We start from the raw sequence: 27,631 nt of genomic DNA, 5'->3' as shown, positions 1-27,631 counted from the left end.
TAACTGCTTGGACATGTATGCACACATTGTATTTAACTTATACTTTAACATATTTAACATATATTGGTCAAGATGCCATCTGGGGGAAGGGGTGGGGTGAAGGAGAGGAAAAGTTGGAACAAAAGGTTTTGCAATTGTCAATTCTGAAAAATTACCTTGCATATATCTTGTAAATAGATAAATTCTATAATAATTTAAAAAAAAATGAATAACCAAAACATTTGTGACATATGGAAGGAGCTCTAGTGTCTCTCTAGGGCTGAGTATATATCACTGTGGAAATCTTTCCTCCACAAGGGTATTAATGTAAGTCATGAGCAGCCGATGAGATCACCAAGAAAAACAGTATCATTTCCAAGGGTGTAAGCTCTATAACAGCTCAGGCCATGTCACATTCTTCTCTTATCTGCCCTAAACTTTCACAAAGTATTTTGTGTATAGCAGGGAACTAGGACATTTACTGAGGATTTGGAAGAAAGCTGATATTTACGGCATATCAGCAACAGAAACTACCTTTCTGACCTTATTATACATTATTCACCTCCTTGCAGTCTACAATCTAATCAAGTTGTCCTACTTTTGCTTCTACACAGGACAACAGAGAAATCTATTTCCTAAAGCCACCTCCTAGTGTTGGTTGTCTTCTCAGCCTGGACTGCACTGCTGCTTTCCTAACCTCCCCTCCATTAGAATTTCTTGTTTCTTTGAAATTCTGCTTCAGTATCTTATGAAGTTGCTGCTACTGTTTTCCCCTGAAAACCATGCCTCATTTAGTGCTCAACATTTCCATGACATTATTGTATTTACTTTTGTATTTACATCCTGTATTCTCATTCAGAATATAAACTTCCTGATAACACTATTTTAGAGCTTCAGTACCCAACAACAATGATAATCTCATACAAGGCACTTGATAAATATGTCAATTAAAGACTATCTGTGCTTCAAAAATAAGATGAAATAAGAATGGGCACTAATTAGAAATTATTTCTGCCTTCATAGAGTTCTCAATCACATTCTGCTTTTTGATTCTTTAACTGGTTTTCCTCCTTTCTGAGAATTTGTCCAGTAGTCCAATAACTATCTTTACCAAATGCTTAAATTCTCTTTTGAATCATGTTCATTGTGAATGTTTAAATTGTACTGATAGTTTATATGTCAGAAATACTTTATTTTCCCAAAGGTAAAGAAACACATTAGGAGTTTAAATCTGTGCAGCAGTAGCAGTATATTTAGAATTCAGATCCTTTGGCTCTGATAAAATAGACTCTAAGATTATACCAAAAGGTCATTTTCTCAATAGATTTTAAAAAACCTATTTTGGGTTAGTGTAGACCACTAAAGAGAATCTCTATGTTACACATTACTTTATTTTAAAAAAAGCTATTAAATACCACTATTTGAAACCTTAGAAGTCCTTTTAATATAAGAAAAATAAGTGAAAAGTAAACATGTATACTGTGAATGGGAACAATAAGATTAATATGTTATATATTTAATTTATAATTTATATCTATAAATTACAAATATGGTAAATTACTTTAAAAGTATAAATGTGTTTAACCTCAAATAGTTACATGGAAATAATGCTTGTCTTTTAGAGATTTATACTATAAATTATTCATACACAGCAATATCCTTCCTCATTTAATCATTAGCCAGATTTCTGGTACCTTAAACCAAAAGATAACAGAAATGCCACAACAAAGTAAGAAAAAAACAACAACAACAACAACAACAACAACAACAAAAACAAAAAACAAAAAACAAAAACATCTGTGCATTAGGAAAATAACTGTTACAAAACCCAGGTACATTATTCTGCAGAAGGAACAATAGCTAAATTTAGACCTAACTCAGAACTAGAAAAGTATACCTGATCAAGTTACAAATTTAACAGATTTGGTTATTGGGTTTTCCTTGGCAACTTTCAATTCTCTATATGTTTCAATATTCAACAGAATTGAAGCAGCAAGGATGTAGGGAGAACAGGGTTGTTAAAGGAACTGATTATATTTGGTAGTGAATATGACAGTAAAGAATATCTAAGATGCAAGATTTAAAGCAAAAGAAGCCACAAGCAGGCACAGAGAAATTAGACGACTCTTTGAGAATCACAGTTAGTGGGTAGATAAGGCAGAATTTGCACTTAAGTATTTATGGCATCATGTCTAGTTCACTATCATATATGCCATGCTGATTGATAGAAGAATTATAAAAAGTAGGCAGAAATTTGGTGAGATTGTTAATATTTTTGGTCACTTAGAGAAAGATTCTACTATTTTACTTATTCTTTCCATGAAAGAGATCGCTTTAATCACCTAATCATGTCAGTCTCTTCAGTGCTTTTCTATTATAAACAAAGTAAAATTCATACACCTTATGCTTGAATTCAATATGTATAATACACATTAAGTAATGTAGAACATTTAGGTTTACAATATAATTTCCCCAAAATTATCCTGTGAAGTAAGTCTTTTACAGATTAAGAAAATGAACTCAAGATTAAGTGATTTGGTTATACATACAAAGCTAGTCCTCCTACAATTTTAATAACTTATCTTTTAATATTTACTTATTTTTGCTATATTATGTCCAGTAAAACTTGATTTTTCACCGTCATTTTCCTGCCTCTTTGCTCACAATTTCCATCTTTGACATTTTCATTCCAGTCCTCTTGGACTTCCGTGACCTAATGAATTCATGTCCATCCTTTAAAACACAGCATAAATGCTACCTTCATAAATTTTTTTAAAATCTTGATAATTTATTTTCTTTTCCATTTTATACCTCACATAGCAATATGACTTAAATAATACAATCCCAAGTAAATATAAACTGTTAAACAATAAATACTTAAAATTGTTAATACTGTTAAATAAATAAATATTAAACTGTTAAGTATCTATTTTTTCCTATTATCTGTGTTAAGTTATCTGTGTAGGCTCTATCTCCCTAGCAGAGAACAAGGACTCTCTGAGAACAAGGACTTTCTCTAATCTAAAGTTTGTGTATTTGGCACACAATAGGTATGTAATTCTTTTTTCATTGAAACAAGTAGTAACTCATCTTTGAGAACTTCTGTAGCTGAAAAATCATCACCCTGAAGCCAAAATCATCCTTTTTAGCTTGGTAAAGCCTGTCAGATATTAGACACCAATGCCAGAGCCTCCAAGAGAACACAAAGTCACCTCTATTATACTATGGGTCAATGGAATAGAACTTGTGTTGTTTTCTTGCATATTAATACAGATTCCATTTCTGTTTAACACTGGTATTCCATTAGAAAATTTAAAACTATTCCTACCCTTAGTATAATTTGAGGAAGGTAAATTACAATCCTCTCTGTGTGTCTCAGGTGACTGAGTGAGGCCATCAAGAGTATCTACTGCTATCTTTCCTTTGTCCTACAAAATACATAAAAGTAAAGTAGTAAGTTTATGTAAAATTATCATAAAATAACAATGGCTAATATTTATGTAGCATGTTACGTTTTCATAGCAGTTATCTGTCATACATTATCTCACAACCTGCTCACAAAAATTTTGTGAGAAAAGCACTACTCATAATTATTTTGCAAATGAGTAAACAAGCTATAAAAGAGGTTAGGTGATTTGTCTAGATCATTTGGACAGTTAGCCAAGAGCCCAAGAACAGATTCAAATTCAGGTGGTCTTGACTATTCACTAAGCCACATCCCTACCTAGAAGGTGATTTAGCAACTTTATGAAAATTAACACATCTCTTACAGACATATTAGAGGCTTAGGCCTGGGCCCCTGCAGTGCCTTCCAGTTCTCAATCTGCGCTATAACAGTAGGAGACTGGAGACTTGAACCTTAAATCTTCTCACTCTAAGACTGGGATTATTACTAATGCTTGGACATATATGGTAAAAACTACTTTTCATAGAGCAATGCCAATCCTACTGTGTCCTGTCATGGCAATGAGTAAATTTCAGTGTAATTGGGCATGCAACTAAAAAAGGCACAACATTTAAAAGTCCCAATTAAATACCAAATTAGATATTCTGGAATGCAAAGAGCTTAATTGAAATTAAGAAAACTATTGTAAGAGCTGGTTTTATGGAAAAAAATAATAAAATGAATAAAACATTTGGTTAAATTGATCAGAAAAATAGTGATAGGGTTTTTTTTTTTTAATCACAAATGAAAAGGGTGAACAGACCAAAAATAAAGGAGCTATTTTGCTCACCTTTATGCCAGAAAACCTGACAATTTAACTGACATGGATGAATATTTACAAAAACTATAAATTTTCCAGATTAATAGAAGAGGAAATTAATTATTATTATAGTCTCCTTTTAGAAAAAAAGAAATTGAACAAGCTATCAATGAACTCCCTAAGAAAAAAAAATCTTCAGGTTCATATGGATTTACAGATGAATTCTACCAAACATTTAAAGAAAAATTTTAATACTAAATAAACTGTTTGGAAAAAACAGGCAAAGAAGGATTCCTGCTAAATTCCTTCTATGATACAAATATGGAACTGATAATCTAAATCAGGAAGAGCCAAAACAGAGAGAGACAATTGCAGACCAATCTCCCTAATGAATAAAACATTTTAAATAAATTAATGAGTTTACAGCAACATATCAGCAGGATAACCATTAGGACCAAGTGGGATTTATAGCAGGAATGCAGGGATGGTTCAGTATCAGGAAAACTATTGCCATAATCAACAAAACTATTGCCATAATCAAAAATATCAATAACAAAACTAAGAGAAATCATATGATAATCTCAACAGATGCCAACAAATCTTCTGATAAAGGACAACACCTATTTCTATTAAAAACATGAGAGCGTGGAATAAATTTTTTCTTAAAATAATATGCAGTATCTAAAACCCACAGGATGTTTCATTTGTAATGGAGTGAAGCTGGACATATTCCCAATAAGATCAGGGACAAAATAAGGATGCCTATTATCATCACTTTTATTTGGCATTGTACTAAAAATATTGACTTTAACTAAGAAAAGAAAAATAAATGAAAGGATAATTCCTATAAGCAATGAGGGGATAAAACTATCACTCTTTGAAGATGAAATGATCATATATTTAGAGAATATTAGAAAATTGCCTAATACCTACTTGAAAAGTTAATAGTTTAGCAAAGTTGCAGGATATAAAATGAACCCATACAAATCATTATTTCTAAATATCACTGACAAAGTCCAGTAGCAATAAATAGAAATTTGATTTAAAATAACTGTAGACCAAATAAAATATTTGGGTGTCTTTCTGTCAAGACAAACCCAGGAACTATATGAACACAATTACATAACACTTCATACACAAATGAAGTAAAGTCTAAACAATTGGGAAAATATCAATTGTTCATAGTTAGGCCAAGCTATTATGAGAAAAATGAAAATTCTACCTAAAATTGATCTTTCTGTTAAGTGTTATACCAATAAAACTGCCAAATTTATTCTGTAGAGCTAGAATTTTTTTTTAAAAATCACCTAAACAAAAGGGGAAGAATATCAAGTGAATTAATGAAAAAAAGACAAAGAATGGTGGCTTAGAAGTGAAAATGGGTACATGATTTGGGCATAAAGATCGATACCATAGACACATTAGAAGCTCAAGGGATAGTTTGCCTATGAAATCTTTGAAGAAAGGAGGAATTTAAAAGTAGAGAACTAGAGAACCTTATGAAATGCAAAATAGACCATTTTGATTACATTACATTATATTGTTTCAGCACAAACAAAACCAACAGAAACAAGATTAAAAGAAAATTACAAAGTTGGGGAAATCTCACAGCCAGTGTTTCTGATAAAAGACTTATTTCTAAATGATATAAAGAACTGTGTCAAATTTATAAGAATAGAAGTCATTCTTCAATTTATGAATGGTCAAAGGATATGAAGAGATGATGAAATTAAAGCCATCTCTTGGAGAGACAGGAACTGATGCTAAGTGAAATGAGCAAAACAAGGAGATCATTATACATTTCAACGATACGAGGATCAGTTCTGATGGAAGTGGCTATCTTTGGCAATGAGATGATCCAGATCAGTTCCAGTTGATCAGCAATGAACAGAACCAGCTACACCCAGCGAAAAAACACAGGTTATTTTTACCTTCTTTCTAAATCCGATTTTTCTTGTGCAACAAAATAACTGTATAAATATGTATACATATGTATACATTGAATTTAACATATACTTTAACATCTTTAACTAATGTATAGGATTACCTGCCATTTAGGGGAGGGGGTAGAAAGGAGGGAAAAAGTTGGAACAGAAGTTTTTGCAAGGGTCACTGTTGAAAAATTACCCATGCATATGTTTTGTCAATAAAAAGCTACAATAATAATAAAAAAAATAAAAAAGCTTTAATTAAAAAAACAAAATGTAAAAAAAAGAAATTAAATTCATCTAAATTCATATTAAAATGCTCTAAATGATTATTGATTAGAGAAATGCACATTAAAACAACTCTGAAATGCCATCTCAAACCTCTCAGATTGACTTGAGATGACAGGAAAAGATAATGATATATGTTGGAGGGTTTGTGGAAAAACTGTTGGTGGTGGAATGTTGAAATGATCCAATCATTCTGGAGAGCGATCTGGAACTAAAGGACTATTAAACTTGCATATATTTTACCCAACAGTGCCATTATTGGGTCTGTATCCTAAGAAAATCATAAAAGAAGGAAAATGACCCGCATTTATATTTTTTAAAAGTTTGTGATATATCTTTTTGTAATAGCAAAGAAATGAAAGATGAGTATCTACCCACTAGTTGGGGAATGGCTGAACAAATTGTGGCATATGAAGATAATGGAATATTATTGTTGCGTAAAAAATGAGGAATAAGGTGATTTTCGAAAGGCCTGAAAAAATTTACATGAACTGATGCTGAGCCAAACCAGAAGAACCAGAAATAAGTTTTATAAAGTAACAGCAAGAATTCACAATTATCAACTATGAAAGACTTGGTTCTTCTCAGAGGTTCAGTGATCCAAAGCAATTCCAATAGTCTCTGGACAGAAAATGCCATCTGCATCCAGTTTTAGCAAAAAGCTAAAACAGACCTAATAAAGGGGAAAAAAGTCTTGATAAGATGTTCTATAGCACCAAAAAATCTCATAAAGAAATGCAAAAAGGTAGAAATAGTAAATACATCCTCTTCTGATAAAATCAATAAAAATTAAATTCAGTAAAGGTCCAGGGAAAGATAGACTAAAAATAATTACAAATTAACTAATCCTAAAGAATGAATGAATGAAACAAAAATTTCATTCAAGAGAATGACAATGAGACAATTACATAATATTGTGAGATAGTCAAATAGTTCTTAGGGGAAATTTTATATTTATAAATGCTTGCATGAATAAAATTGAGAAAGAGAATCATGGAAGTAGAAGAGCTGAGAAAAGAATAATTTAAAAAAAATCAAATACCAAATTAGAAGTACTGAAAATCAAAGAAGAGATGAATAAAATTGAAAGGAATAAAACAATTGAACTAATTATTAAACTAGTTAATAAAATTAATAATTGGTTTTATGAAAAAGTCAACCAAATACATAAATTTTGGTTAATTTAATTAGAAAAAGAAAAAAAAATTACTACCATGAAAAATGAAAAGTTTTAACTTACTATTGAAGAAGAAATTAAAGCACTAATTAGGATCTATTTTGTCTAATAAATCTGACAAATTGAAATGGTTGAATATTAACAAAAATATTAAGTGCCCACATTAACAAAAGAAGCAGCATTAAATATTCCTGTTTTTAAAAGAGGTATTGAACAAGCCATCAGTTAATTCCCTAAGGAAAAAAAAATTCCCGAGGCCCAGATGCATTTACAAATCAATTACACCAATCATTCATAAAACAACTCCAACTTCCTTTTATACAAAAATATGGTGCTGATACCTAAACCAAGACACAAGACAAGCCAAAACAAATATATATGTATATATATATATGTGTATATATATACATATATATACATATATATATGTATATATATAATATATGTGTATATATAATATGTATATATATAATATATATGTATATATAGATATTATATATATATAATCTATATATACATATAATTTGTCACCAAAATGTAACCAAAAACATTACAACAATTTATTAACAGGACAATACACTGTGACCAAATATGAATTATGCCTAGACTGCAGAGCTGGTTTAATATAAAGAAAATTATTGCCATAATTGACCATATCAGTAAGAAAGGTAACAGAAATCATATAATTTCAATAGATGCAGAAAAAAACTTTTGACAAAATACAGCATCCATTAATATTAAAATCACTTCAGGCTATATGAATAAATGGAATTTTTTCTTAAAATTATAAGCATCTTCTTTCTTAAACTATTAGCAAGTATTGTTTCTAATGTAAAAAGGTGCATGCATTCCCGATTGCATCAGTGATGAAACAAAGATCCCATTTATTACATTCAATTTTGTACTAGAAATGTAGCCTCTAGCAATAAGAAAACAGAACTAGAAGGAATTAGAATAGGCAATGAAGAAAGAAACTCATCACTTTTTGCACTTGAAATGATGGTCTACTTAGATAATCCACCAAAAATGACTTGAAATAACTTTAGCAAAGTTGTAGGATACAAAATAAGCTGAAATAAATCATCAATATTTCTACATGTTGGCAAAAATGCTGAGTAACAAGAGATAGATAAATTCCATTTAAAATGACTTTAGAGAAAATAAATTTCCTGGGTGTCTATAAGAACACAATTTCCAAACACTTTTCACACAAAGAAAGTTGCTCTTTGTTAGGCCAAGTTAACATAATAAAAATGACAATTATGTCTAAATTAATTCACTTTATGGCCATACAAATCAAACTGCCTAAAAATTATTTTATAAGGCATGACAAAATGAATCTGGAAACAGAAAATTCAAGGATATTAAGAGAATTAATGGGAAAAAATTCAAAGGATGGTAGTCTACCAATACCAAACCTAAAACTCTATTATAAAAGGAGCAGTCATCAAAAGTATTTGATACTGCTTGAGAAATAGACTGGTAGAGCAATAGAATAGGTTGGGTATACAAGACACAATAGTCTATGGCTATAGGAAGGTGCTATTTTCTTAAACGGGAAAACTCAATCTTCTTTGCCACTTATGAAGGTATGATTTCCCTCATTTCCGTGTTTTTGTAGTACAATCACCTTTCCACCTCTATTTTTATAACAGTAAAATCAAATTATACAACACTATGTCTATCCATAACAGAAATACAGTTCTCAAGAGTTCTTGTCTTTTTACCTTTTTATGTTTCTCTTGAGTTCTATATTTGGAAGTCAGATTTGCTGTTCAGCTCTGGTCTTTTCATGAGAAATAAATGGAATTCAACTGTTTTATTTAATGTTCATCTTCTTCCCTGAAAGAAAATGCTCAGTTTGGTAGGGTAATTTATTCTTGGCTGCATTCCAAGTTACTTTCCCCTTCAGAATATGATATTCCAAGTCCTTCACTCTTTTAAGGTGGAAGCTGCTAGATCCTAAGTAATCCTTATTGTGGCTCCTTGGCATTTGAATTGTTTCTTTCTGGCTGCTTGTAATATATTTTCCCTTGGTCTGATTGTTCTGAAATTTAGCTACAGTATTCCTTGGAATTTTAATTTTGGAGTCTCAGGAGGTATTTGGTGAATTCTTTCAATGGTTACTTTACCTTTTGATAACTATGACATCTGGGCAATTCTCTTTGATGATTTCCTGAAAAAGTGTCTAGGCTCTTTTTTTTAAATCATGGTTTTCCAGAAGCCCAATAATCCTTAGACCTATTTTCCAGATCAATCGTTTTCCCAAGGTTTTTTACATTTTTTTTGTTTTTGTTTTACTTGACTGATTCTTGATAGTCCATTCAGTCATTCATTTCCATTTGCTCAGTTCTGAATTTATTTTTAATGAATTATTTTCTTCGTTTACTTTTCCCCCCTACTTTTTGTATTTTTTCAATTGAATTTTTAAATGAGTTGTTTTGTTTATGGGATTTTTTTTTCCATTTCACAAATTCTGTTTTTCTGGGAGTTTGTCTATTTTATTAAATCTATTTTTTTAATGAATTATAAGCTTTTTCCAAATCCTCTTGCCAAGTTTTCATTTCCCTTCCTATTTTGCTTCCAGCTCTTTTTAAAGATACTTTTTCTTTTCCTTTAGGAGAGGCTTGTGTGATGGCGACCAATTTATGTCAGGCTTCATCTGGAGATGATCTGCTTTTAGTCTTCTCAAGATTTGAAATCTGTTCTTCTCTTTCACTGTCTATAGCGAGAGTTCTCTGCTTTTTAAACTCATTTTTAAAAATAATGTTTGTTTTTAGGGCAGGTGAGGTTTTCCAAGCTTTCTCTACAAGCAGCAACAGCTGCAGCTGCACTGAGACTGTGCTGACTCACTCCCAGTGCTGGGTGGGCATGGCCAGGTCCCATGAGATTCTGGAGTTTTAAGATTTACTATTTACCTTTTTGTGTTTGTGTTGGATGTTTTCTAACTTTTCTGCTGATCTACTAGCTTGCAACCAGGGCAGAGTGGCTAACACTGCTGTAGATCCCTTCCTGTAGATTTTCTGCAGCACAGAGTCTGCACCACCCCCATCTGTGCTCTCTGCCCTGGTGTCTGTGTTCCACCTGCTTGCAATTGGCCCACTTACCTCTGTGTGGGATTGAAACTGACCTTTTCTGGTTATCTTTGAAATTATCTTCTGCTGGTAATTTGTTGCACTCCCAATATTTGTGGATTCTGCTATCCAGAACTAATTCAGAAGCTGGATTTGTGAATTAGTCTGAGGGTTGTGAGAGAAGGTCAGAAAGAAATGTGTGTCCTCTCTGTCATCTTAGCTCCACCCCTGTAAGACTCTAGCTTCTGGAATAAGAACTTACTCTTTGTCCAAATTGCTGAAAAAAAACTGGAATATAGTATGCCAAAAACTCAACATCGCACTTCTTGATCCTATGTTGATCAAAATGGGTGCATGAATTAAGCATAAGGCTTGATAGTTAAAAGCAAATCAGGAGAGCAAGAGATAATTTACCATTAATTCATTTGGAAAAGGGAAATTTCATGACCAAATAAGATGCAAAGAACATTATAAAATGTAAAGTAGATAATTTTTGACATTAAATTAAAAAACTTATTAATAGAAGCTGTGCAGCCAAGGTTATAAGAGAAGTAGAAAGCTGGGAAATAATTTTTACATCCAGTTTTTCTGTTCAAGGCCTCATTTATAAAATATATAGAGAATTGACTCAAATCATAAGTATGCAAGCTATTCACCTATTGAACAATAGTCAAAATATATGCGCAGACAATTGGTATATGAAGAATTTAAATCCAAATATAGACTTATGGAAAATGTTCTAAATATCTATTGATTGGAGAAATGCAAATTAAAACCATCCTGAGGTACCATCTTATTCCTATCTGATTGGCTAAGATTACAGAAAAATATGATGATAAAGATTAGAAGGGATATGGGTAAATAGGTACACTAATGCATTGATGGTGGAGTTGTGATTTGATATTACCATTCTGGAGAGCAATTTGGAACTATGTCCAAAAGACATTCAAATTGTGCATAATCTTTGATTGAACAGAGCCATTACTGGGTTTGTGTCTCAAAAAAAAAAATCACAAAAGAATACAAATTACCTAGATGCTTAAGATGTTTATAATAGCTCTTTTTGTGGTAATAAAGTATTGGGGGAAAAAAAGAGTAGATATCTAGCTTAATAACTTTTGCTATATAGAAGTGATTGCATATTATTGTTCTTTAAAAAATGCTGCCCAGGCTTGTTTATTAAAAATCTGGAAAGATTTACATGAACTAATGCTGAGTAAATCAAAGAAAACCAGAAAATCACTGCACATAGCAATAAAATTATTCCATGATTAACTATAATAGACTTGGTTCTTCTCAGGAATTCACAGATCCAAGGTAATCTCAGTATAGTTTGGATAGAAAATGGCATCCACATCTAAAGAAAGAACTATAGAGACTAAATGTGGACTAACATATACTATTTTCACCTTGTTTCTGTCTTCTGTTTTTTTCTCATGATTTTCTCGTTTTTTTCTGGTTTTTTTTTTCTCCCAACAAAATGCACATAGAAATTTATGTAAAATGAATGCATATGTTGTTTGCTTGCATTTTGATTACTTTCCTAGTATTTTTTTCCTTTTTGTTCTGATTTTTCTTGTTCAACAAGATAACTGTATAAATATATTGAATTTAACTTATATTTTAACATATTAACATGTTTTAGAATACATGCTATCTAGGGGAGGGCATGGGTGGAAGGAGGGGATGATTTGGTACAGAAGGCTTTGCAAGGCTCCCTGTTGAAAAATTACTCATGAATATGTTTTATAAATAAAAAAGTCTTAATTTAAAAAATTAAAAAGAAATATTTTTTTTCCTGTAGGCACTGCTTTGGCAGCAGTTCATAAAAATAATAAAATAAAATGAATGCATGTGCATAATCATAAGAACATAAAATGCTCAATAAACATTAAAGTATCATATTTGTTTTTAAAAAGAAAAATATATGACATAAATTTCCATGGAGAAAAAAAAAAAACAAGTTATAGCCATATAGAAAATGTCCTGTGTCATTAGTAATTAGATAAATGAAAAACTGGAATATGTCTGATGTCATAGCTTATAACTACTAAATGGGAAAAGATAAAAAAGAAAAAAATTCTGGAGGAGAAAATGTAGAATTACTTATATTAATGTATTGTTGGCTGAATTGTGAGCTAGTATAGAAATTATGCAGAGCAATTTCAGACTTATGCCCCAAAGTATACTTTGTGTATGTATATACTTAAATCATGAATACCTTTCACTTAGTGACACATTAAGCCTATATGTGAAAGAGATGGAAAATGAGAAAAAGGACCCACGAATATAAAAATGAAAATAAGAAACGCTTTTTTTTGGCGGGGGGGGGGGCCCCGCGGGGGAAACAGGAGGTCAAAGATATCAATGTATTCATCAATTGGATGACAGCTGAACAATGATATATAAATAAAGCATAATCATAATCTGCTTTGATGAAAGTTGCGTTGTACATTGGGAGGGAGGGAAATAAGGAAAACAAGTGATAGATGAATCAATCTGGTGAGGAGATAATTTGCCTAATAATTTGGGTGTCTCTGTTGTCAAGTGGTATCTGGTATGGGACTTTCCAAAGGATGTGGTTCAACTCAATTTTCCCCATTGCTATAAATCCTTAGATTGGGATCTTGCAAGTCAGCATGGTTTAATAACATTTAAGTCCACCATACAACCCTGCTTTAAAAGAATCACAGTTTTAATTTAATTTGCATCATTGCACCCTATGTAATCATTTGCATAAATAACTACTCTGAATGTTTGATCAATTTCTTTGGCTACTGAGAAGCCATTGATCATTCTTCATTGGCAATATTAGTTTTGATAACAAATTGAACATGCTTAAGATTAAAATCATGGGCTTCAGTTTTCCTTTATTGCAAATTTTTATCACCACAAAAAAAAAAATAGATACATTTATGGGCAGGGACAATGTGGGGATGAGTTTGGTTTGAGTATTCATGTTTAATACCTTGGTTTTGTTTCTGCTTTTGTTTTTCTTTCAAAAGGGGAAAGTCCTGGGAGGGAAATAAAATTAATGCTTGTTAACAGAAAAACAAAATAAAATGAAGATTAAAAAAACAAAACAAAACATTTTGCTGTTGTATAAATTGCTTTCCTGGTTCTGTTCACTTTATCTTGTACCAATTGATAAGTCTTCAGATTTTTTGTTCCTTTCTAGACTTGCTATTATCACTTCTTTCTTTGTATTAATTTTTTCCCCAGATTTTATTTCTAAGACATTCTTCTCCTTGAAAATTAACTTTAAAGTGGCCAAAACAGAGAAGAATACAACTTTTTCTTGAAGCCCATTCACCCTTTTGCTCTCAGTGGATAAAGCACTGGACAATAGCTTTACAAAATCAAAGCAAGAGAGTCATTCTGTTAAACATCTCCAGACTACAAACCATTCTCTGTCTGGAGAGATGGCAATAGGAACAAGAATTCAAATCCATGAGAAATATTAATAGTGGTACTGAGTATAAAACTAGTTTCCCTACACTTGTTACTATTCTGCCTAAGAGAAAATGAACTTTGCTAATTTCTCCTGGCTCCACAGAAGCCCAATCAGTCAATGATACTCTCTATTCACTCAGCATAAGGTCTAGCACAGCAGGCAGTAAAGGTGTTGGTTGAAAAATCTGTTGGGATTTCCCATTTCTTATGAGATCATAATATCTTTTTGCTTTTTACCTGGAGAGTCTCTGATTTTGATTTGGGTAGGGCCACTTCCTTCATAGTTTCCATCTCTCCTCCTCTCCCCATGAAAACGATTCCCTCAGCAATAGCTCACAACTGCTACTGTAATTACAACCATTTTGGTATAAACATTTGTTTCTATTTTGTTGCAGATAATTGTGCACTCAGTATAGTCTGTGAAACTGAGATGCAACCAAGTATGGATCGATTCTCTAATTCATAGTTGCTCCATCAGCCAGCACCACATCATCCATATGTGGAAACATTGTTCCAGCAAATAGAGAAGCTTTGAATGCTGTGGATAAATTCTCTTATCTTGCCATTGATTATGGAATTGGAACATTCTTTGCCAGAGCTAGCTCACTGTTTGAGAGGCTCTGAGGGAAAGCTTGGCAGATAAGACATATTAGACTGACAATCAAACCGAAGGGCTACAGAGCTGTTGTGCTTGCCTTGTTGCTGTATGTCTGTGAAAGTTGAACAGTATATCAGCACCATGCCAAAAAATGGAATTACTTCCATTAGAATAGTCTTAAGAAGAATTTGAGGCTCCTATCAAATAGCATAAAATATTAGACACTGAGGGCCTTTCTTGAACTAACCTGCCAATCATCCAAACTACTAGAGAGAGTACAACTCTTTTGAGCTGACCACATTGTTTTGAATGCCTTATGGACACTTGCCAAAATATTTTTTATTGGGGAACAGGATAAGCACTCACAAGGTGGCCAGAAAAAGCAATACAGAGATACTCTCAAGACCTTTAGAATTAATTGCACGTCATGGGAGACACTGCATAGTACCACTTAGCATGGTGTACTCACATCAGAAAAATGTGCTCTATGAGCAAAACAGGATTGAATTAGCCCCAGAGAAGCCACCTCAAATGTTCATGAGGATTATTTGTGTCTGGCCTGTGGCACAGGATTCCAAGGTTGTATTGGTCTCATCAGCCACAGTTGGATATGCTAAGCTGACGTGAAGACAGTAATGTCATTTTAGTCTTCTTTGAAAATAAAGGATGATATCCATTACTTCTGGCACCTTACAATATTCTTAAGGTTAGTGCTAGAGGAAATACCCAAAAAAGTCAAAGGAAATCTAGAGGACCTACCAGAAATCTAGCTAATGAAGTCTGCACTCGACGGTATATAGAAAGCCTCCCACAACTTCACAAGAATCCTCTAAGGAACATCTTCTCTAATAATTATCATCATCATCATCATCATCATCATGACTAACATAGTGCTACATGCCAGATTCTGCGCTAAGCACTTTGTGAATATTAGCTCATTTGATCCTCACAGCAATGCTGGGAGGTAGTTGCTATTATTCTCCACATTTTACAGTTGAGGAAACTGAGGCAAACTGAAGGTAAGCGTCTTGTCTGTTGTCATATACATAGTAAACAATTATGATCTTTTTGAAAATAAAGGATAATATCCATTACTTCTGGCACCTTACAATATTCTTAAGGTTAGTGCTAGAGGAAATACCCAAAAAAGTCAAAGGAAATCTAGAGGACCTACCAGAAATCTAGCTAATGAAGTCTGCACTCGACGGGATATAGAAAGCCTCCCACAACTTCACAAGAATCCTCTAAGGAACATCTTCTCTAATAATTATCATCATCATCATCATCATCATCATCATCATCATCATGACTAACATAGTGCTACATGCCAGGTTCTGTGCTAAGCACTTTGTGAATATTAGCTCATTTGATCCTCACAGCAATGCTGGGAGGTAGTTGCTATTATTCTCCACATTTTACAGATGAGGAAACTGAGGCAAACTGAAGGTAAGCGTCTTGTCTATTGTCATATACATAGTAAACAATTATGATCTTTCTCACTCCCTGTCTTGGACTCAATCCACTGAGCCCTACAAATGCAAAGGTTCCAAAATTGTGCTAACATCCCCACATCAATTGAAATGGTTAGCTACATGCCCCTTGGCAAAAGCCACAAAGAATCTGAACCTTCACTATTTTTTTTCCCTTTCACCTGCCTTCACCCTTTTCCCAAGATTCAATTTTGGGAAAAGTCTGACATTGAAATAGCAGGAAAAAGCAATAAAATTGGAAGCCTTTAGAACATGCATTGGCTTCTCCCTCTCCCTTCTCCTCACTGTTACCCTGCTTCAAAGGGAAAATAGCTAGTGTTTACACAAGTGTTACTTTGGAGAATCTAAATTTTCCTCCATGGAAAGAAATTAAAACTGCTATTCCATGCCTTAGATAATAGGATAATTTATTTTCTTCCCCCCTAGAAAACAAGGATGAGCATAAGGGAACTCGAGTGTGCATTAAAAGAACAATTTAAATAGGACTTGTAAATTCATTTGTAAGCCAAGTTGTAAATTATAACTATCTTTCAGGAGGCTTAAAGTAAGTCTTCACACATAACTCAGTTCAACATTGTTCAAATTAATGAGTTCACCTTTTTCATTAACAAGGTTCAAGCAAACGCTGTGTATGTGTGTGTGTGTGTGTGTGTGTGTGTGTGTATTTCCAATGCAGATCTTTTTTTCCAGTGTCTCCTTTTTCTTAAATGCTAATTCTTCTTTTTCTTCCAGCCTGCTGCTACCACCACAACTGTCCACTCCAGTAAACACTAGAGCCACAGATCTAGTGGCCTTCCAGAGTCTCATGACCTTCTGAAATTTACAAGATCACCTGGGCTCATCCATTTTGAGGTTTGGACTCAGTCCCACCTAATGACTTTGGAAAAGATAAATCTTTCACAATTCCCTTACTCTACTTTCCCATGAATCTTTTGAGGAGTCCTTATGATTGGACAACACAAAGGAAAAAGAACATTTAAGGAGGGGGACAGAGGATTCTTCAGCCAGTACTATTGGTATACAGATAACTCTTAAATAGTACAAATAATGACTTCTCTGAAGTTGGTCCGCATTTTTACACTATTTGAAGTTATATGTAGGTCAAATATGGCCATTGGTTCTAGCCATATTCAACCATGTAGTCTAGCAAATCCAATTGATGCATGTGAACAATTCATAAGCTTCAGTATTTGAAAAAATTGGAATCAAACTAAGCTCTGCCTCCAGAAACAATGGGAAGACTTAACAAAAATAGATTCAATCAGATGGAGACATAATCTATATTTTCTCAAAAACAACTGGAGAAAAGGGCATATAATACAAATGTGTCCCATAGGTAGGAAAACCAGGGAGAAACTTCAAAAGAATGGCTTTAATAAATCTGCCATCTATACAACAGAGTTCAAATCTAGTCCTTTTCATTTATTAGCTGTGTTCCCTAGCCAGGAATGATAATACTTAAAGTATTTTAAGTACAACTGTTTGTTGTAAATTTGCAGCAAAAACAGAGATAAAAGTATATAAACCACAAAGATATTAGGTATTTGGGAGCTATTCATATCACCAATAATTGTAAGAGGAATGATTTGTCCATTTTTTATCTAGTCTATTTTCATCTGTATTCATTAAAAGTTCATGAAAATGTGTTTGAACTGCCACAGATTTCATACTGGGTTTCAGCCAAATACCTATAGGTCATTAAATTTTAATGATTTGTCTCTGTATTTGAGTATTGACAAACTAGATTTACTTGTTTATTCTTCATATATACATTGGCCTTCTCTCCAAGAAGTACATGCTTTTTCAAATAATTGTATCAATGATGACCAATTTGCTGTCCACAATATATACACAGTATAATACATATATGATGATGGAGTTATTACTTGCTCAGTGGGGCTTTGAATTAGCCAAACCATTGTCCAAATCTCTTCAAAATATATTGCGGTGCTAAATGTTAGAGAATGTTATAGAAGTTCTACAGGATATCATCAGGTAAGGAACAAACAATGGAGAGAATGTATCTCTTGATTAGATCTTGCGATGTCACAAGTATAACCAACATGTTGACCACCAGATTTACAAACTGGATCACAGACAATCCCTACTGAAACCAAAAGACCTACAAGGTGAACTGACATTTGGATTTGTTGGAAAAGCAAGGGAAAATTATTAGAGTATTAGGGGAAGGGGAAGGGGAACTAGGAGAAGGAAAAGAAGAAAAGAAAAAAAAAGGAAAATGAAAAAGGGGTAAGGGAAAGAAATAGGGGACAAGAGAATACTGATGAGGAGGGAGGAAGGTAGGGGGAAACAAAGAAGACCAAGGAGAACCAAAATTGGCAACAGGAACAGTTGGGGGAGCGTGTTGGGAGTGAGGGTCATCGGAGTGGGTATACATTGTTTCTGTATTCTTAGGTTCAGTGAATTTGGAGCTGAAAGAAATGTGAGTTGGTGATGCAAAGAATACATTTCACATCATGAATGGAATAGAGAAAGGTAGCAGGGAAAAAAAGCAGGATCGGGAAAGTTGCAGAAATGTCCTTACAGATTGGACGTTGAACCCAAGTCAGTAGAAAGTAGCAACAAAATACTGATACCTTCTACTCCACAATAATGTGACTTAAAAACAAAGCAGACTTTGATGATCTCTCCTAGTGGGATATAAAGTAATACAGAGAATCAAAGTATCCCCGTAGAATATTTGAAAATAGCCATGTTTTCTTACTCTTTTCTATCATATCCGTATCTCTTGTCTCTGAATTCATCAATGAACCTCCTAGAAAGTAACACCTTTAAAAACCCAATCTGGATCTCATCTAGCATTAGGATTTCATTTTAAAATATAAACCGAAACTCCAAGAGGAAGTGCTTTGCCCATGATTACGAAAGTAAGCAACAGAGCAGCTCCCGAGATTCGACCGCGAGACCTAAAGCTCATCCACCCTCGCGATCTCGATCTCGACTCTCCAAGGTGAGAGCTAACGGATCCGCACTCACGCACTCACCAGTGCTGTGTTTTGATCCTGTATCGCATCCGCGTGAGCTGCGGACCTGATAAAAGCACGCGCAGTTCAGTTCCCCTCCTGCCATTGCCAGAGTTGCAGTCGGCTCTAGGGCTGAATTGTTTCTTGCTGTTGCGGGCTCACAGGTTTCTAAACCTCTGGCTTGGGTTATTGACATTTCCCCTTTTAGTTCTTTAATCCCCCCTTTATTTTTACCTTTTAATTCCCCCTTTATTTTTCCCCTTTAATTCCCACTTTATTTTTCCCTTTAATTTCTTATTTTTCCCTTTAATTCGCCCTTTATTTTTCCCTTTAACTCACCCTTTATTTTTCCCTTTAATTCCTCCTTTATTTTTCCCTTTAATTCTCTCTTTATTTTTCCCTTTAATTCCTCCTTTATTTTTCCCTTTAATTCTCCCTTTATTTTTCCCTTTAATTCTCCCTTTATTTTTTCCCTTTAATTCTCCCTTTATTTTTCCCTTTAATTCCCCCTTTATTTTTTCTCTTTAATTTCTGCTTTATCTTTCCCTTTAACTCACCCTTCAATTTCTCCTTTAATTCCTCCTCGTATCAGGCTGAGGGGCCGGGAGGGAGAACTCCCTCCCGGCCCTGAAGCCTGCTTCCAAAATGAAGCTTTTTCATTTCGGCAAGAAAAAGCAGTTTCCACCTGGTCCCTCCATCAAGCTGCCGATGTTCTTTGGGTTCCAAAAATCCCTCTACATCCCAGGATACATGATCCAGAGCAAGGACCTCCGGAAGATTCACAAAGCTGCCTTGGCAGGCAAAGTGGCAAAAGTGCAGTATCGGCTGCTGTTAGGAAAAAACAGTGTAAACGATCAGGATAAAAAGAAGCGGTAAGAGCAAAGCTTGGGAGAGGGGGAGAGAAGCGAAAGCCCCCACCGACGGAACCTCAGACATCCTACCCCCATCCCTCCCCCTGAATGTTTGTCCCCTGCCCCAATTAACCTCCTCGAAATCAAAACACCTGAGTACCTGAGACAGGGTTAAAGTCAGGCTTTGACTCCTAGAGATTGGATAACGAGTCACAAAAACTGGTGATGCCTCCTCCCTCCTGCCTGTCCATTTTCAGTGAACTGGAAACTCCTTCCTTTGGCTTTTAACCCGGGTACAACTGGCATATTCTTAAATCAGTACAACGTGAGAGCTAATACTCTGCTGAAATATTGACATGCTTTAAAAGGACTGTGTCACAGTATCCATGAGGATATTTGAGGGATTTTCTTGGTAAAGTTACTGGAATGTTTTACCATTTCCTTCTAAAGCTCATTTTGACAGATAAGGAAATTGCGGCAACCAGAGTTCAGTAACCTGCTTAGGATCACACAACTGTAAGTATCTGACATCAAATTTGAACTCGGGTAGATGTCTTCCTGATTCAAAACCCAGAACACATTATTGTGCCACTTAGCTGCCCCAATTTGGACAAGATATGTGAAGAGTAAAAATTTAAAGGCAGAAAACTGCTTTTAAGATCTACTCTATATATCAGGCACAGGGTTAACAGCAACAGATACAAAGGATTGGGGAACAGGGATTGTTCCTACATTGTAGGAGCTCAGTCAGGTAAGGGATTTAATGAGCAAGGCAGCCTGAGAAACAGAGGAACCAGGAGAGACTAGTGTTACAAAACCTAGAGAGAAGGGAATAGCAAGAGAAAGGATGTAGTTTTAAAGGAGGGTCAAAAAGAAGGAGAATGGAGAAAAGACAATTGGATTTGGCAACTAAGAGATCCATTAGAAGAAAGAACATGAGTATCAACAGAAAATGACAGGAGAGGAATTGGAGATACCTCTTGTAGAGATTCCTCTCATGGCGTTTAGCTACAAAAGATAGAGGCGTGGTATGATAGTGGGGATGGATTGATCAAGTAAAGTTTCTTTGGTGATTGGGGGAGAAGACATGGGTAAGTTTGGAGGCAAGCAGGGAAATAGCCAGAATGTAGTGAAAGATTGAAGATAAGTGAGTAGACGCATGATAGGTAAGATAGAATGCTATCTCTTGTATTTGTAGAAACATTTTCATTGGCAAGGAAAAGGGCTGCTACTTCATGTGAGGTGAAGGGAAAATATTGGTAGGAGGTATTTATAGATGAAATAGATGAGAAGGGTAAAAGAGATTTCAGGGAATGGCCTCAAATTTTGCTCAGTAAATATGAGCCAAGATTTTTAGCTCAAAAAGTGCAGAAGAGTGTACCATGGGAGGTTTGAGAAGAATTGAAAAAATTTCAAAAGACCTGCCATGGTATGTGGCATAATGAATTGTTTAGGGAAGTATAATATCAAAGGATTGCCTTGGATCAGTGAGAGCTCAATTGAGGTCACGTAACATAAATTTATAGTGGCCCTAGTAAGCACAGTTGCATGATTTTCTCCAGCCTTATTTGAAGACATACACAGGAAGCCTGAGGCTTAGAAGGACAGTGTTGGCAATATGATACATGAGCAATAGATTTAAAGGAAGGCAATGGAGAGTTGAACAGCCATAAGGGAAGTCAGTGGAGGGTTGAACAGCCATATTGCATTGTTCTCCAAAGAGTCAAGATGAAGAAAGGAGAAGAATGTAGCTAGTTCGGGAGTGATGGCCTTGGATTAGAAATCATGGTCTGGATGAAAAACAGAATTTAATTTTGCAAAGCAAAGGAATAGACAGAATGACAACAGATTGTGATCAGATGAGAGAAACGGGATTTGAAAGCATGGCAGTGCTGAATTTGTAGATGGTCGGCTGGGATAGGTGAAGTAGATCATATGAAATGAAGTTGAGTGAAGTGAGTATGTCTAAGGAGTATGTCTAACCTGTATGTTGTTGAAGATAACACATGGGTGCAAATCACTATGTATAAACTAGATACATACAAGCAGAAATGGGAGTATTCTCACAGAGGGACAGCATTAATTTTAAAGGAGATAACTAAAGCCTCCTGATAGAAGGCAAGACTTTTGCTGAAATCAGGAGGTGGAAGTGTGGAACATTCCAGTCATGGGGACAGCAAGTAAAGTTACTTAGTGTCAGAAGATGGAGTGCTATGAGTGGGGAAAGGACAGTGGACAAAAATTTATTAAATGTTTACTACGTAACTTACACTTTGCTAAGATTTTGGAATACACACAATTGTCAAAGACAAACCCTGCTGTCAGAGCACTCACGTTTCAATAAAGCAGATAACATGAAAACATAAAAGTACAAACATGATTCTCCATACAGGATAAACTAGGAATGATCAATGACATCAGTTTTAAGGGGGGTTGGGAAAAGCTTCTTTTAGAAGTTAGTATTTTAGCCAGGCTAGGGCAAGAGATGAAGGCAAGAGAAGAGAATTTCATGGTAAAAATGACTGGAGTCAGGAAGTGGGTGTGTTTTGTGCTACAGTGGACAGTATCTGCTCACTCCATGCTTACTCTCTCAACCAAACTACCGGTTACAATGGGCCAATTGGCTGCATGCTGTATAGAGCAGAAGAGACTCTAGTTGTCATAGAAAATAGAACTCAACCTAGAACTTGCTCAAAGTTTTTATATCTATGACATATATTCAAAGGCTTGTCATGTCTTCACTTTATTTTTCTTTAAATAATTTCCACAAGTATTCCCCCTACAACCCAACAATCCTAATTTCTTGAAAATATGGGGTATTGTATTTAATATAAACACATATAATATATATTTGTTAAAATACAAAAATAAACATAAATGCAAATGATTGGAAGTAACTCTTGCTTTAAAATATTTTTTTTTCTAAAACTAAAGAAAAATGAAAATCCTATACCTAAGCAGTATGTCAGTTCAAAGAAAATGTTAGTCCCTTTTTCAAGGTTGAGATACTTTTAAATATGATCAGAGAACTCTTGGTTATTGAGTCTAAACAGAATGTCACTATTTAATTATCCACCACCAGTTTTAAGTTAGAGTATACTTGATGTAGAGACATACTCAAAAAGGTGAATATGGAATTTGTAAGTGAATATGGAACTTGTGAATTCATTGAAAATGGTCTCAGATTCTTCCCGTCTCCCCTCTACTTTTATGGATATATTCTCCCCTAAAATGCACAGAAACCAAGTTGCCCTCCCATCCTGGTTTCACTCAGCATGATGGTTTACTTTCTTTTTCACCCTCTTTTCTTGTATTTTGAGAATTTTATGCCGCTTTGCTTCCTTCCTTTCACTACTCATAACTCAGTTTCCTGCTTAAGTAATTTCACAAATATTTCACAAATATAGACAAACACCTTTTAAAAAATTCCTTTTTCCTTTCTGCCAGTTCCTTCCCAGAAATATCATTCTTTTATCTTGTCTTCTTTCCTGAATAAAAAAAGCCTATGTTTATATCATAGCTGATAAACAAGGAGTATGCCTGGATTAAGAAAGAATTAGTAGCGTGAACTGAATGAACAAATTTCAGTTTCTATAAAGTTCCCTTCATAATCTCAATAATCAAAGGCTTCATTTCATCTCCTCTTTTTCTAATTGAATTTTTAAAAACATTAGCAGTTAACTTTTGTAAGAGACATAAAAGTCTTATGGGTTGTTTTTCTGTTTTGTTTACTAATTTAATCACTAATTTGTATTCTTACTAATGACCCAGAAAGACCTGAATTATATTGAACCTTATGTACTTTCTTGTTGTTGGACCCTGAGCAAAATTATTTCTCAGTTTCTTCAATTTCCTCAAGTATGAGGATGATAAGGCCTACTTCCCAAAGCTCAAATGAGGTAATATTGGTAAAATGCGGAGCACAGTCTCTGAGTCATAGTAGACACATAAGAGATGCTAGCTTTCCTCTTTATTAAGGTACATCCAAGAAGGGGGAGGAAAAATTCTCTTCCCCTCTAACTCAGACACTGGAAGAAGGCCAGAAGGAAAAGGCAAAAGGAGAGTTCTGAAAAAAACAAGAAAAAAACAAAATATACCTATATGAATATTTATATGAATATTCATTACATCAGTAATACATGAATTTATTGTTATGAATATTTCCTCCACCAATACATAACACAACCTCTTTACAACTTGGTGTAGATATTAGCTAGGAGCAGGTGGTTTTCAATGGATAGAATGCTGGGCTTGGGGTCAGACTCATCTTTGTGGAGTTCAAATCTGGTGTCAGATACTAGCTGTGTGGCTCTGGGCAAATCTCTCAGTCTTGTTTGTCTCAGTTTCATCATCTGTCAAATGAGCTGGAGAATGAAATGGCAAACTACTCCAGTATCTTTACCAAGAAAACTCAACATGAGGAGACAAAAGTGGAACAGGATTAAAATGACTAGACAGAGACTGACATGTATTTAACAAATACACCATCAATGAAAACATTCATCCTCCTTTGAGCAACCTGGTAATACCTTTATGACCTTAGTTCGATTGGGCCATGGACAGCAGACATACCAGACCCTTACTTCAAATCCTATCCTCCATGGCCGAACTGCTAAAATGTTTACCCTGCTGGAATAGCCTATGGCCACCTAGAGCTGCATTTCAGTGCGTGTTTGTAGACAGTGCACACACATGCACATGTGCTTGTACAAAGATACAATATGTAAATGTATAAGGGATTTTTATGAGGCAGCTGCTTCATTAAATATTTTGTAATTGTGGACAAATATCTTTGTGATAAAAGTTATTAGACTTAACCACCAGGCACAGTGAAGCTCACCTATAATCCCAGTTACAGGGAGGCCAAGGCTGGCAGATCTCTGGAATTCATGAGTTCTGGGTTGCAGTGGGCCATGCCTATAGGATCTCTGCTCTATTTGATATTAGAATGGTTAATTGCAAAGTACAATGGGCCAGCAAGTTACCTCAGGAGAGGTGAAGCAACCCAGATCAGAACCTGAGCAAAGTTCCCTTGATAATCTGTAGTGAAATCTACATCGATCTGCTAGATATATTTCTCCTGCTCTAGCAATTTTGTGTATCACATCCAGCAATGAGAGTTAACCCACATTTTGTATTTATTTATATGAGATAAGTGGCCATTTATTTTGGAAATGATTTACAGTTTAGGCATAAAAATAATAATGCATGGTATATTAAAAATTATCCTAACAATATTGCAATATTTATTGCTGCAGTATAATATCAAAGAATCACATTGCTCTTTCATTTCTGTAGAACATGTCTTCATTTGGCCTGTGTTACTGGACATTTAGATGTTGTGTCCCTATTAGTAGAAAGAAAATGTGAACTGGATTTGTTGGATCAAGATCGTCGAACACCCTTAATGAAGGTATGCATTAGTTAACCATGCTGTTCAATGAAATGAATTTGGATTTCTGTTTTTGATTAAGAAAATGAACTATTAGTACATAGCTCATTTAAATATCACCAATGTTGCTTGAATATACTAAATTTTATCTTACAGTATTATTTCTTTGTATACTATTGACAGGCAATCCAATGTCAGCAGGAGGAGTGTGCAACTATCTTGCTTGAACATGGTGCAGACCCTAATATTGGAGACAACAACAACAATGCTCTTCATTATGTTGCGTATTTTCAGAACATAGACATCGCAGCAAAACTGCTTCGCTATAAAGCTGATATTGAAGCAAAAAACAAGGTGGAAACTAACAATCTTGTAAAATAAAGTAGATTATCATCTAAAAAATCATAGTATCCAATGTACACATTTTATAATTCATTTATTTATGGAAGTATTTCTTTAATGAAAATAATTTAAAATCATTCTGTCATAATTCTGAAGTTCATTAGTCTTCAGAATTTCTAATGTAGGATGGAGGGGTGAGGAAGTCAGGGAGCACATATTACACTGGAGAGATTTCATTCACAGTGGAACTCCTAAGAAGGAAATTCCCTCTACTGATTTAGACCATGGATTGCTTTATGATTTAATCTTTAGAATATGGATTTTTCAACTGGGATCCATTAACTTTGAAAATGCTACAATAAGTTTATAGTTATTTCAATGTAATTGGTTTTGTTGTTTTGTATCTATTTTGGACATTTAAAAACATGATTCTGAAAAGTGGTTCATGACAAAGAAAAAATTAAGAAACCCAGTGTTAGGGAGAGTCCTGGAGGTACTACATGGTCTCCCACTCAGTACATGTGTCAGCTGCAGGCCCTAAATCTAGGTCTTACTAACTTTGATGCCAGCTAGCTGTTCCATCAAATCTGTCTCTCCAGAATCTTCTTCGCATGGTCTATTAGGTCTGCTTCTCAGAATGCATTAGTTCTAGCAGATATTACCTGTATTGTTTTCTACATATAGACCTTTACAATGTGACTTTGTCATGAGGAAATGCCATAAGGCTTTTAGGAAAAACCTTTTGAAGTTTGTTCCTACTAGATATAGCTACACAGACAGAGTTTTTACAGGAAAAATTCTTAAGTACATGCTTTCTTTATCCTAATGACTACACATTTTCTTTTTTAGAACTGCTGAATGATTCCTGATTTGCTAAGACCTAATTCTTAGTCATTGTCACTTGAAAGAGAAAAAAAAAACAATAAATATATTAGGAGGGTTGATAAGAAAGGGAAAATGCTAGGTGAATGACTTTGTTTCAGGTTTAGCCCTCTCAAAACAAGACTGGTTTTTAATTTTTTAAATTTCTTGTTGTTGAGTCTGTTGTACACCTCAGGAGAATGGGTAAAAACAAGTAGTTTTCAACGTTAATCTCAGCCAGCATATAACTTTACCTTAGTAGAGTTCCGATGAAATAAGTTTGGCTCCATTTGGACAATAATTGCTTATGAAATGAAAAAAGAGAGAAGATACTCATGAAATAATATGAAAGATTCTCTTAGAAAATTTGAATTTCTGTTTTGTGATTTGATATCTACTTTTACTCTATCATTTTACATATAAGGAAACTTACAGCCCAGACAGATGAAATAATTTGCTTTATGGTCACATAGGGATTAACTAACAGAAGCAAGATTAATGCTCTAGTCTTCTCACTGGAGTGTTCCATTGTACCATATTTTCTGAACATGTCATTAGCAAATTCACAAAATATTTGCAAAATGTCATAAATTGAGCTGAAATAAATATAGAATGCTTACTTAATATAACGATATCTTTATTCTAACTTTGCAGGAAGGCCTTACACCACTTTTTTTTGCAGTTAGAGCAAATAAGTGTGATATGGCAGATTTTCTGTTAAAGAATGGAGCAAATGTGAATGCCTTGGATATCTTTCAGAGGTATGATAATTAAAGCTTAAAAGACATGAAACCCCAATGTTTTTTGAGGAATAAAAACAACTTAAATAATGGAACACTTAGTGAACAACAATAATTGAAATTGAATATCATTGCAAAGCATTGAAAAATGTCAACATCAGGTATGAAAAGAAAATATCCTTATATTTATGAATGCAAGAAGGAAAAACAAGTTTATTTGGGCATACTAACCATTGTTTACTATTTGCAGTTTTCTTTATTGATTTTAA

The 27,631-nt window shown here is 34.2% G+C and overlaps 1 protein-coding gene and 1 long non-coding RNA gene across 7 annotated transcripts in view; both read left to right on the top strand.

The window, feature by feature from the left end:
- LOC141544606 (uncharacterized) overlaps positions 1 to 18,022 on the top strand; it is a 78,084-nt gene extending 60,062 nt beyond the window's left edge. Inside the window, exon 3 of the long non-coding RNA XR_012482693.1 lies at positions 16,925 to 18,022. This is a non-coding gene — a long non-coding RNA (uncharacterized LOC141544606). The remainder of the gene's footprint in view (positions 1 to 16,924) is intronic.
- A 1,587-nt stretch (positions 18,023 to 19,609) lies between these two features.
- The window catches only part of LOC141544603 (uncharacterized), a 133,254-nt gene continuing 125,232 nt past the window's right edge, over positions 19,610 to 27,631 (top strand). For 3 of the 6 annotated variants that reach the window (XR_012482685.1, XR_012482683.1, XM_074270983.1), the window contains exons 1-4: positions 19,613 to 20,048; positions 25,326 to 25,440; positions 25,603 to 25,773; positions 27,277 to 27,383. Coding sequence is in view for 1 of the 6 variants with exons in the window: in XM_074270983.1 (XP_074127084.1) it covers positions 19,822 to 20,048; positions 25,326 to 25,440; positions 25,603 to 25,773; positions 27,277 to 27,383 (620 nt within the window). In the remaining 5 variants the exon portion in view is untranslated. Of the gene's footprint in view, positions 20,049 to 25,325; positions 25,441 to 25,602; positions 25,774 to 27,276; positions 27,384 to 27,631 lie in introns of all 6 variants that reach the window. The other 3 variants (XR_012482684.1, XR_012482686.1, XR_012482687.1) reach the window with 3 other exon arrangements.

Source organism: Sminthopsis crassicaudata, chromosome 5, assembly GCF_048593235.1.
Source record: "Sminthopsis crassicaudata isolate SCR6 chromosome 5, ASM4859323v1, whole genome shotgun sequence".
In the NCBI taxonomy this organism is placed as follows: Eukaryota; Metazoa; Chordata; class Mammalia; order Dasyuromorphia; family Dasyuridae; genus Sminthopsis; species Sminthopsis crassicaudata.
This window is presented reverse-complemented; position numbering and strand designations above follow the sequence as displayed.